Here is a 13,123-nt window from a genome sequence, read left to right as displayed (position 1 = left end):
CGGGTTTCCCTTATGCAAAGCAGGCAGGCTCCCACGTGCCGTTAACGTTCAGAATCGTCCCTCGGGAACAGAACGCGTAAGTAGATTCCGTTGGATTCCATCAACAAGACCCAACAACGACCAACAGGAATCTACTGCCTCACAGACGTCTACACCCACCTACTCTCTATATTTCTTTCTCTCTCTCCCTCATCCACTCTTGCTCCCCTCTCTCTTTCTCTCCCCCCCTCTGTCTATCACCTCTCCCTCACAAACACACACACACACACACACACACACACTCTAGGCAGAAGACTGATACTTTACAGGAAACAGATTTAATATTGAGCAACAACCAACCTCACCATGATTGTCAAAGTAAGAGTCACTGAATATACAGCAGCATCCACAACCCACCACACCCATCAAACACACCAGGAAAACAAGACCTTAAACAAGTCTGGCAACAAGGGAAGAAAGTCTTTGAAATGCCGCATTCAAGACAACTCGGAAAATCAGAACCTCAAGGGTTCAAATTTGCATACGTTTTTTTTTTTTTTTACGTAGCGCTTCCAATTGGTTGATTATGATACTTTCCTAGTGGAACCAAAAATTGGACTTAATTTTTCTACAACGAGTTTCCAATTTAGACATTTCAGAGTTTCCGAGTTCTGATAAATATAATTAAAATACAATTTGATACAAGTCACATTAGAATGATTTGTAAAAAAAATATATATATTCACAGAAAACAAAAACCCCATTAATATAGTAATCAAACACCTGTTCATAAATAGAAAAACCTCTTTATATATATTTCAGTGTATGTACTATATTGTACAGTTATAGAAAGTACAGTATAATATCATTCTGTACCCTTTTGGTTGTCTTTCCCTTATGAGTAGTCAGGCACTTATACACACCAAGAATCAAGTGCTGAAATCACACTCATAAACAATAACAACAACAAACACTTTTATAGAAAAAATATATATGAAAACAAGCAGAACAAGTTCAAACACATTGACCCCACTAATAGAAAACATATCAAAACCAACAGCATTATATAGTGGAGTGTATTCTAACCTGAGAATCAGTATGTAAATCCTATACAATCTTAGCCTGGTACAAGATCTGTGTATTGTCTTGCCAATTCTATGGATATAGTCTTGTCAAACACCACAGGAGATGGCTGTATAGCACAAACAGATCTGGGACCAGGCTATAGTGGAGGGGAGATGGCTATACGACACAAACATACCTGGGACCAGGCTATAGTGGAGGGGAGATGGCTATACAACACAAACAGACCTGGGACCAGGCTATAGTGGAGGGGAGATGGCTATACAACACAAACATACCTGGGACCAGGCTATAGTGGAGGGGAGAGGGCTATACAACACAAACAGACCTGGGACCAGGCTATAGTGGAGGGGAGATGGCTATACAACACAAACAGACCTGGGACCAAGCTATAGTGGAGATGGCTATACAACACAAACAGACCTGGGACCAGGCTATAGTGGAGGGGAGATGGCTATACAACACAAACAGACCTGGGACCAGGCTATAGTGGAGTGGAGATGGCTATACAACACAAACAGACCTGGGACCAGGCTATAGTAGAGTGGAGATGGCTATACAACACAAACAGACCTGGGACCAGGCTATAGTAGAGTGGAGATGGCTATAAAACACAAACAGACCTGGGACCAGGCTATAGTGGAGTGGAGATGGCTATACAACACAAACAGACCTGGGACCAGGCTATAGTGGAGTGGAGATGGCTATACAACACAAACAGACCTGGGACCAGGCTATAGTGGAGGGGAGATGGCTATATAGCACAAACAGACCTGGGACCAGGCTATAGTGGAGGGGAGATGGCTATACAACACAAACAGACCTGGGACCAGGCTATAGTGGAGGGGAGATGGCTATATAGCACAAACAGACCTGGGACCAGGCTATAGTGGAGGGGAGATGGCTATATAGCACAAACAGACCTGGGACCAGGCTATAGTGGAGTGGAGATGGCTATATAGCACAAACAGACCTGGGACCAGGCTATAGTGGAGTGGAGGTGGCTATACAGCACAAACAGACCTGGGACCAGGCTAGAATAATCTCACTGTGCTTTTCCAGTATGCAAGTAGTAATCTCTTCTGTAGAAGTTGGATCCTTTCCAAGTCCTATTGGATATGAATGTAAACATGACCGGCACTTTGTTTCACAATCTCTTTCTTTCAACAGTCGTTACAGTTGTATAAGACAAGGGTTAGGGGTCAATTCCATTTCAAATTGTACAGTTATAGTTAATTCAGAATGAATTTTCCTCAAAAAGCATTGAAGAGAATTAGAATTACAGTGTATATTCTGAATTGACTGGAATTGAAAAGGAATTGAGGTCAACCTTGGCATTGCAGTAGATACGACATCTTATAGTAGTACTACAGTGTACAGTAGATGTGCAAAAGATTTCCCATAAACCACCATTTGGAACTTTCAGGAGTGTAAACCCCAAAACAAACATAGGTTATTTTCATCAATCAAATGCATTAAAACACACTGTATAAATTCATAGCAACGTACATATTTAAATATATTAATCCCTTTACTGAATATATAGAGTTGTGTTTTTTTGTATTTTTTGTACAGATAATCTACATCGGGAGGAGAGTTCCAGGTGAAACCCAGAATAATCTCAAACTGGGCATAATCTCAATCCTAATCTCAACAGGTCTCATATTTAAAATGGACGTTCCCTTAACGTTTCAGATTTACCCGACGACAGTTTCGACAAAGACAACCGTTGTATTCCTACCCTTCCCCCCTCCTTCAGCCCCTTCTTTCTACTGCACCCCAGACCCTGTAGTATCATCACTATCCTGGTCATTCGAAAGTGGCGACCCAGGCATCGACTCCTCCCCCTCTGCCCCTCTACCCCCTTTCAGCCCCTTCCCCCTCAGGAAGGCGGAGTTGGGATGGAGGGAGTGGTAGTGTTTGAGCAGTGTATCCTGGGAAGGGGCGGTGTGGCCACACTCCTCACAGACGTAGAGTTTGTTGCGTCTCTCTTTATAGGCGTACTGCAGGGTCACACTGTGGATCTTCTTCATGTGAGACTCTAGAGAGCAGCGCTGGGTGAAGGCCTTGTCACACAGAGAGCACTTGTAGGGACGCACTCCTAGAGAGAGATGGAGGGAGAGAAGGGTTAGAGATGGAGGGAGAGAAGGGTTAGAGCTGGAGAGAGAGAAGGGTTAGAGCTGGAGAGAGAGAAGGGTTAGAGCTGGAGAGAGAGAAGGGTTAGAGATGGAGAGAGAGAAGGGTTAGAGCTGGAGAGAGAGAAGGGTTAGAGCTGGAGAAAGAGAAGGGTTAGAGATGGAGAGAGAGAAGGGTTAGAGATGGAGAGAGAGAAGGGTTAGAGATGGAGAGAGAGAAGGGTTAGAGATGGAGAGAGAGAAGGGTTAGAGATGGAGAGAGAGAAGGGTTAGAGATGGAGAGAGAGAAGGGTTAGAGATGGAGAGAGAGAAGGGTTAGAGATGGAGAGAGAGAAGGGTTAGAGATGGAGAGAGAGAAGGGTTAGAGATGGAGAGAGAGAAGGGTTAGAGATGGAGAGAGAGAAGGGTTAGAGATGGAGAGAGAGAGAAGGGTCAGAGATGGAGGGAGAGAAGCGGAATGAGAGGAGATGGAGTAGCACTAGGTGGAGAGAAGGGGAGTGGGGTGGGTGGTGGGTGGAGTGAAGGGTAGGGGTGAGCGGTTAATGGTTGGTGTGGTGTATTGGTGAGTCTGTTCGGCTTTCTGTCCGTGCTCCTGTATGTGTGTCCTACCTGTGTGTGTGTGTGCCCTACCTGTGTGTGTGTGTGTGTGTGTGTGTGTGTGTGTGTGTGTGTGTGTGTGTGTGTGTGTGTGTGTGACCTACCTGTGTGTGTTCTGACGTGTCTCTTCAGGTCGAAGGTGTCGTTGAATCCTTTACCACAGTGGTTACACAGGTGTCTCTTAGTATCACTGTGACACTTCAGGTGTCGGTTCAACATCCTCTGGTACTGGAACACCTTCTGACACATCTGATGGGTTACACAGGAACAGGAGAGAGAGTTGGGTTAGGGAGGAAGAGGAGAGAGAGGTGGGTTAGGGAGGAAGAGGAGAGAGAGGTGGGTTAGGGAGGAAGAGGAGAGAGAGGTGGGTTTGGGAGGAAGACGAGAAAGAGGTGTGTTAGGGAGGAAGACGAGAAAGAGATGGGTTAGGGAGGAAGATGAGAAAGAGATGGGTTTGGGAGGAAGAGGAGAAAGAGATGGGTTTGGGAGGAAGAGGAGAAAGATGGGTTAGGGAGGAAGAGGAGAAAGATGGGTTAGGGAGGAAGAGGAGAAAGAGATGGGTTTGGGAGGAAGAGGAGAAAGAGATGGGCTAGGGAGGAAGACATGGAGACAGAGATGGTCTACAGAGGAATAGATGGATTAGAGATGGAGGAAGATGAGAGATGATGGTTACAGAGGAAGAGAAAGATGGATGATTAGAGATTAGTAAAGAGAGGGTGAAAGCTCTTCTGGCATAGCTGATAGAAAGATGTAGAGAATTGGTTAGAAGGGAGAGGGGGATTGAGACAGGGATGGAGAGAATGGGTTAGAAGGGAGAGGAGGATTGAGACAGGGATGGAGAGAATGATTTAGAAGGGAGAGAGGGATTGAGACAGGGATGGTGAGAATGGCTTAGAAGGGAGAGAGGGATTGAGACAGGGATGGAGAGAATGGCTTAGAATGGAGAGAGGGTCGTGACATACCTTGCACACAAACGACGCCTGAGCACCTGTCCCTGACTTCGTTACTGTGGAGACCAGGGCAGTAGGGGACGTCGTCAAGGAAACAGGTGTGGTGGTGATTTCGGGGATGGAAGGCTGGGGAGGTATTGGAATCTGACTGGGTAGCTCACCTGTAGTCACCTATAGAAGAGACAGAGATAAAGAGAGAGAGATGGAGGAGAATGCGATAAAGAGAGAGATGGAGGAGAATGCGATAAAGAGAGAGAGATGGAGAAGATGGGATAAAGAGAGAGAGATGGAGGAGAATGCGATAAAGAGAGAGAGATGGAGGAGAATGAGATAAAGAGAGAGAGATGGAGAGAATGAGATAAAGAGAGAGAGATGGCGAGAATGGGATAAAGAGAGAGAGATGGAGAGAATGGGATAAAGAGAGAGAGATGGAGAGAATGGGATAAAGAGAGAGAGATGGAGAGAATGGGATAAAGAGAGAGAGATGGAGGAGAATGCGATAAAGAGAGAGAGATGGAGAGAATGAGATAAAGAGAGAGAGATGGCGAGAATGGGATAAAGAAAGAGAGATGGAGAAGATGGGATAGAAGAGGGATTGAGAAGGATGGGGTGAGAGAGAGAATAAAAAAAGTTGGTTACCGGCGATAATTGGGGTCTTATATTCTCAGAAAACCAAACACGATTACATAACTAAAAATACATTTTAAAAAAGATTATTATTCTCAAAATGCCTCAGTCACTCACCTTGATTTTGGAGCGGACATAGGTGCTGCTCTGTGCCCTCCTCTTCACCTCTAACCCCGTGACCTCTAACTCCCGACCAGGGCTCTGGGGTTGACCCAGCACCGTGCACGAGGGCATCTCCGCTGTAGGAGTCATCACGCTGCGCACCGAGTGCGACTGTGTGTATTTGGTGTATTCGCAGTGCGTCGTCGTGGCGAGACAGGGGGCGGTCTCTGCTGGACTGGCTTCAGTTTCCTCCAATAAGGGCACGGGGAAGACAGACACTGAAACGGACAGAGAGAGAAAGGATCCGATATAAGAATATATATATATATATATAAGATATAACCTAAGATTTGGATTCATTATGGCACAGTCACGCACACTAGAAGTACAGAAAGAGAAAGGATACGATATAAGAATATATATATATATATATATATATATATATATATATAAGATATAACCTAAGATTTGGATTCATTATGGCACAGTCACGCACACTAGAAGGACAGAGAAAAAGTTAAAGATAAGAGCGTGGGTGGTGTTTAATTGTCTGTTTAAAGTATGACAGAGAAGGCCCATGCCACACACACAGACTAGTTACCGTTGGACCAGTCTGACCAGCCAGTCCAGAGACACAGGTTGGTGCTATTACGCTCCTTAAACACACACACACACACACACACACACACACACACACACACACACACACACACAAACACACACACACACACACACACACACACACACACACACACACACACACACAGTACATGTGCCTCACTGCTCTGTGTGCACTCGTGTTAGTAGCAAGGTTACTTATCCTTTCAATCGGTTACATACAATCTCTATTAGAAACACTGAGAAATTGTAAAGATTCACCGATGCACGTCGGTCACCGCTTCAAACGCTTTAGACGCAAGTGCATCGGTCCTCGTTACCCCCCCCCCCCCAAAAAAAAAAAAACTGATCCGTATAGCACACGACGGTCAGGGGGAAAAAAACGATTCAAACTCCCATCTACGAAAATAACTCTAATCTTTTGTGACAACTGATTCAACTGCGTTGACAGACATGGGATCTATAAGTCATGTTATATGCTGAACAACTCCAGGTAATATCAGTAGCCTTTGTCAAACTGAGCACAGCTTCGCATGCTGACCAATGAGATACTAAAATGGCAACGCGTGATATTAGGCTTTATTAGTTGAGTGACAACCGATGTCATTCTCTCTCTCTCTCTCTCTCTCTCTCTCTCTCTCTCATAGCTCATAGCTCATAGTGATATTAGGCTTTATTAGTTGAGTGACAACCGATGTCATTCTCTCTCTCTCTCTCTCTCTCTCTCTCTCTCTCTCTCTCATAGCTCATAGCTCATAGTGATATTAGGCTTTATTAGTTGAGTGACAACCGATGTCATTTTCTCTCTCTCTCTCTCATAGCTCATAGCTCATAGTGATATTAGGCTTTATTAGTTGAGTGACAACCGATGTCATTTGCTAGGTAATTATTATCAATGGGATGTTTAAGAAATGGTGTTTTACCAAGCTAGCAGAGATAAACTCATTTGTCTATACCTCCTAAAACCTTAACAGAGGTTACAATAGATTTGATTTTGATTGTTCGTCATCAGCAATAGTTTTGGTTGTTTTGCTTTTAACAAATCAGTGTTTATGGTTATTTTTTTAGATATGAAACAATCAACTGTATCCTGTATAACGAGGAGGTGGACTAGTAACCGGAAGGTTGCAAGTTCAAATCCCAGAGCTGACGAAGGTACAAATCTGTCGTTCTGCCCCTGAACAGGCAGTTAACCCACTGTTCCTAGGCCTAGATACCCAGGGGCACACTCCAACACTCAGACATAATTTACAGATACCCAGGGGCACACTCCAACACTCAGACATCATTTACAGATACCCAGGGGCACACTCCAACACTCAGACATCATTTACAGATACCCAGGGGCACACTCCAACACTCCAACACTCAGACATCATTTGCAGATACCCAGGGGCACACTCCAACACTCAGACATCATTTACAGATACCCAGGGGCACGCTCCAACACTCCAACACTCAGACATCATTTACAGATACCCAGGGGCACACTCCAACACTCAGACATAATTTAAAGATACCCCGGGGCACACTCCAACACTCAGACATCATTTACAGATACCCAGGGGCACACTCCAACACTCAGACATCATTTACAGATACCCAGGGGCACACTCCAACACTCCAACACTCAGACATCATTTGCAGATACCCAGGGGCACACTCCAACACTCAGACATCATTTACAGATACCCAGGGGCACGCTCCAACACTCCAACACTCAGACATCATTTACAGATACCCAGGGGCACACTCCAACACTCAGACATAATTTACAGATACCCAGGGGCACACTCCAACACTCCAACACTCCAACACTCAGACATCATTTACAGATACCCAGGGGCACGCTCCAACACTCCAACACTCAGACATAATTTACAGATACCCAGGGGCACACTCCAACACTCAGACATCATTTACAGATACCCAGGGGCACACTCCAACACTCAGACATCATTTACAGATGAAGCATGTGTTTAGTGGGTCCGCCAGTTGAGAGGCAGTAGGGATGTTCTCTTGCTAAGTGTGTAAATTGGACCATTTTCCTGTCCTGCTAAGCATTCAACGACGACATTTGAGTGTCAGGGGAAATGTATGGGGTAAAAAGTACATTATTTTCTTTAGGAATGTTGTAGTGAAGTAAAAGTGGTCAAAAAATATACATAATAAAGTATAGATACCCCCCCAAAAAACTACTTAAGTAGTACTTCAAAGTATTTTTACTGAAGGACTTTACACCCCTGGCATTAACCCTCCACATCTCTCAAGACAACTTATGCAGTGGGCCAGCCACTCTTAAATATCACCTGGGCCAGCACAGGTGAAACACCTTTGGACTAACGAGATGGACAAGGTAACACAAACTAACGAGGTGACACCAATCCGTGTGCCCTACGTGCTAAAAGTCCAACCTCAAAACATAAATGAAAAAAATAAAATAAATCTGTAACAAACTCAAATGTATCGATAAGTATGGAATGGTCTTGAAAGGTAATGATGCACATCCTTAGTTACTATTAATGATATTTGATCAGGGACGTTCCAATTGGACTACATTACAAACACCTAGAGCCAGTAATTGTTGAAGTAAGTGTGTGTGTGTGTGTGTGTGTGTCCTGTAAAATCAAAAGACTTTTATTTTTTACCACAAAAAAAATATTTAACTCGGCAAATCAGTTAAGAGGTAAGCAACGCTGGGACTCCCATTCACGGTCGGATGTGGTACAGTCTGGATTCGAACCGGGACCTCTTGCACTGAGATGCAACGCCTTTAGACAGCTGCGCCACTCCGGAGCCCAATGAATCTGTTGATTCTATAACAGGTCAGGAGACAATCGGATAACTCGCAAATCAGCATGCAAATTTATGAGCGCGAGAGCCATTGTTTTGTGTGGGTCATAACGGTATCCTTCCCGGTCGTCATATAGGAATAGGATGAAGTTGCGTTTAAAGTACTCGTTTTTTAATGGCTCAACTGAAGCCATATTTCACTTTAAATGATAACACACTCACCCGATTAGACATGTTGGTGAGTTAATCTCGAGCTGTTTGCTCACCCCTCCCTTCTACACCAGCGCCGCGCGACTCCAGGCGAACAATGACTGTTCAGATATGATACTGATGATATTCGAAAACTTGGTTCAATCTCGTCTTTGAAAAACGAATTTATGCTATCTAACAGTCTGAAACGAACAGTTTTTTCGAACTAATATAATGATATAAACTAAAAATAGTTTGGAACCTCGCCTGCAGAGAGACAGAGAGAGAGAGTCAACAATAGATCGGACCTTAATGCTGTAGTGTGCTGTGTTTGCTAAGGGTGTATGACCGTGTGTTGGGGAGACGAAGGTAGTAGCCTAGCTGTAGTCCGTTACTTCACCCAGCATCTACTGGCCTAAACATTAACCAGAACGCGGGGACGCGCACACACACAAGCTTCCCGCGCACTCAAGGAATAATTATTCTACCCAAGTTTGCACAGGCACTGTTATGCACCGGGTTTTTTCTCAACTTGGAAAAAATATTTCCTGTTCTCTTTATTCATCGAAGATACAAAGATAAAATAATACAATAGCTACTAAGCAAAGACGTTTCATAGTTTGTCTACTCTAAACTTATATAATTATCTTGCTCAGAATTATTGGAGAGAAATGTGTAACCTAACCTATGTTAAACGGGTAACGGTGATAAACACCATGGAAGCATTGTTTGGACAGCGATCACAGCTGTAGTTGGAGTGACAAGTCGAGGCGGTGGGGCAGGCAACTTCACATAGCTGGGTAATAACTAGGCTACTAGTGTTGTCACCTGAACGCCTGCTGTTGTTTTGGCGCTTCACGCAATAGCCTAAAGTTAGCATCTTTGGAGATAAATAGCCCTTGATTTTAAAATGGTTTCATAAAAACGTTTTATACTAATCAAATAATGCACATCATCAAAAACAACTTACTGAGAGGTTTGTTTTGTTTGTTATTCAAACCGTTTTTAGTGTAAAAAAAAAAAACATTAGTTCAGGAAGTGAATTCTAATCTAACGGTCAGTTTCAGCACCATAGATCTTTAAAGGAGGTAAAGGGTAATGATTAAAAGTTACCGGTGGTGGAGGAAGGGGGTCTCTCTCTCTCACACACACACACACACACGGGGGGGGGGGAGGTAGGGGCAGGGAGTGGCGGAGTAACCCGTTAGGTTCAGTTATCTGATACCACAGCCCCTAACAATAAAACACCCCAGCGGCACAATGGCGATTGTTCTCAAGATCGCGAAAGAGAGACATACAATTAAAAGTACGTAGAATTTTGCATGGAGGAGATGCAATCGATGTGACTGGTTTGTCATCAAAGGCTGAATTGGAGGTTAAACCTTCCTCAAAAAACAGTGGCAAGTATTCGGTTACTGTGCAGACAGACTATGACTAAATAAATATAATTAATTTGAAACTGCATGGCAAACAGTTCACATGCCTATCTGTTTTAGTCTACACAGTAGGACTACATTGGTAATCTATTATTGCAAATCAAGATCCACTTGTTTTATGAAGGGGATTAGGCTGCCTATAGGTCAACCAAGGCACAGTCAAGATATGACAGGCCGTATGTATGGGTGAGGTAGATTGGGGCAGTGTTGCAACCGTATTCACACCCTCGCCAACAAGGAAACTACTCGGGTCTGAAGGTCGGACCGAAGGAGGTGTAACGGTGTCGTGGTTATCTTTGTGGCAAAATGGGAACAATGACACGCTATAAATTGGGCCTTGCCCGTTGCAAGGCAATATGTCAACACTGAAACACATTAGCCTAACTTAAGACAGAAAAAGTTAAATAAAATCACAAAGAAAGTTGTTAAAAGTTATCTTAGCCTATGATTTATCCTGGAATATGGCCTACAATGACATTGTAAAAAAAAAAAAGTTGCCAAAACTTCCCTACCCGATAGCCTACTGTTACAGAATGTAGCCTACTCTTTTGGATACATAATTGTAACAGTTTAAGATTGTGAGTTTAACAACAAACAAAAAAACGTTTCAATGTATCATGAATTATAGCCTAACAATTATTTAATAATGTCATGGAACGCTGATTTCCCGTTATTTTATTCTGTGCTGCTGGCCGTGCTCCACCGAAACAAAATGGTTCATTAACGGAACGCCATCCTCGAGCTCTCTCACCTGGTATATATACGTCCCCGCGCTCGTCGTCTGGCAACTCGCTCCAGTTCCGCTTATAGGGCGAGTATCTCGCCTTCTTTACCAGGAAGGCTCTCGGCATGGTCGTTTTTTTACGGTTACACTGTCCTCTTCGGTCAAGTTTGTGTAGAATCAATACGCTCCAGGTAAACTGGTGAAAAAAGTACCTCAAAAATATACCTTCCCCTCGTGAAAGAAAAAAAACGGGAAGGATCGTTCCCTTCTCTTTCTTCCCGCAGTCCTCCCTCCTTTCTGTTCTCCACCTCTACAACAAACTTTGTAGCTCCGCAGTTTCAGTCTTCTATCCCGTTTTTCTTCTCTGTGCGTGTCCGTTCTTTTTCTCCCCAAGCCCACACACTCCACAAAAACAGCAATGACGTCGCTACAGGTGAGTTATCTTGTTCAGGTGTCCCCGTACTTCAAGGTTACGTTCTATTCCTCGACTTAAAGTAACGGGAGTTTGTCAGGTAAGACTGCTGATATTCCGATTCAGCGCCACGCAACACGGTGAATTCAGAGGTTGGTCCATGCACGACACAGGTAGGCTAGTCCTTTCCTTTATTCAGGAAGCACAGGTACCAGCGCGCATGCGCCACAGACATAACGGTGACAAACCAAACCTGGGTTAGGCTACTACCTGTTCGACCGGTTTCTTCTTTTTTTACTCACTCCCTCTTTCTCCATTCAGCTTCACGGTGAGAAGGAGAAGAAGGGGTAGAAATATATTGGAAAATGGAGGGGGTAGGTAGGTTAGAGAACGACATGAGAGAAATAGTTAGTTAGGGGGAGGCACTAGGTGTGTGTGTGTGTGTGTGTGTGTGTGTGTGTGTGTGTGTGTGTGTGTGTGTGTGTGTGTGTGTGTGTGTGTGTGTGTGTGTGTGTGTGTGTGTGTGTGTGTGTGTGTGTGTGTGTGTGTGTGTGTGTGTGTGTGTGTGTGTGTGTGTGTGTGTGTGTGTGTAGTGGTTAGAGCATTGGGCTGGTAACCGAAAGGTTGCAAGTTCGAATCCCCGAGCTGACAAGGTACAAATCTGTCATTCTGCCCCTGAACAAGGTAGTTAACCCACTGTTCCTAGGCTGTCATTGAAAATAAGAATTTGTTCTTTAACTGACTTGCCTAGTTAAATAAAGGTAGAATATATATCTCAAGCACAGAAGGCCACAGGCAACAGAGGCTGCACATTGACATGCTCTTACCAACATTAATAGTGGGCGTTGAAACTGCATTGGAAACTTCCATATCATTTGATTATCATAATACATGTACCCTACACCTTACCCTCAGGAGGACAAGATTATAGGCCTGCATGTTTGAAAGATCTCTGTAATCTCTGTCAGGTATATAGGAAAGACCATTAATCGCCCTCAAATGTGTGTGTCGTCCACCCCCCCCCATCCTACTGTGTGTTTACAGACCCCCACTGTTAACCATTATCCCCTTGTCTCTCTGATTTGTCGCCCCCCCCCCCCCAGGTCACCCTCTACCCCCACCCCCGACCACTCAAGCCCCTACAAGACACCTCTAGCCCTTCACCCTTCTGAAACACCTGAAACCAAAACAGAGAGAGAGAGCAAAATAGAACATGAAAGGGGCGATTTAAAGAACGAAAATAATGTTTGTTTGTAATTTCTTCATTGATAATTAAACCACAGCTATAGTTTCAGTATGGGAGGAGGTAGAGTGGGGGAGGAATAGTGAGAGAAGGAAAAGAAAGAGGGTGTGTGGAGATATAGAATGAATGGTATGCTGCCTGGGCTGTTGGAGTGGTTTCTGCCTCCCTCATCCCCCTCTCTCTTGCTTCTCTCCTCCTTCCTTCTCTCTCTCCCTCCATCCGTACCTGTTACTCT

The 13,123-nt window shown here is 44.2% G+C and overlaps 1 protein-coding gene across 1 annotated transcript; it reads right to left on the bottom strand.

Annotated features, from left to right (window-relative positions):
• Positions 1-298: 298 nt before the first annotated feature.
• On the bottom strand, positions 299-11,828 carry LOC109896529 (putative transcription factor Ovo-like 1). Its single transcript, XM_031832618.1, has 5 exons — positions 11,261-11,828; positions 5,489-5,751; positions 4,757-4,915; positions 3,899-4,043; positions 299-3,163 (listed from the first exon to the last, which is right to left on the bottom strand). The coding sequence occupies exons 1-5, from the start codon at positions 11,358-11,360 to the stop codon at positions 2,832-2,834; spliced, it is 999 nt and encodes a 332-aa protein (XP_031688478.1). The 5' UTR covers positions 11,361-11,828; the 3' UTR covers positions 299-2,831.
• Positions 11,829-13,123: the final 1,295 nt, after the last annotated feature.

The sequence above is a fragment of the Oncorhynchus kisutch genome, linkage group LG9, assembly GCF_002021735.2.
Source record: "Oncorhynchus kisutch isolate 150728-3 linkage group LG9, Okis_V2, whole genome shotgun sequence".
NCBI lineage: Eukaryota > Metazoa > Chordata > Actinopteri > Salmoniformes > Salmonidae > Oncorhynchus > Oncorhynchus kisutch.
Note: the sequence above shows the minus strand (reverse complement) of the source record. Positions and strands in the feature narration are given on the sequence as shown.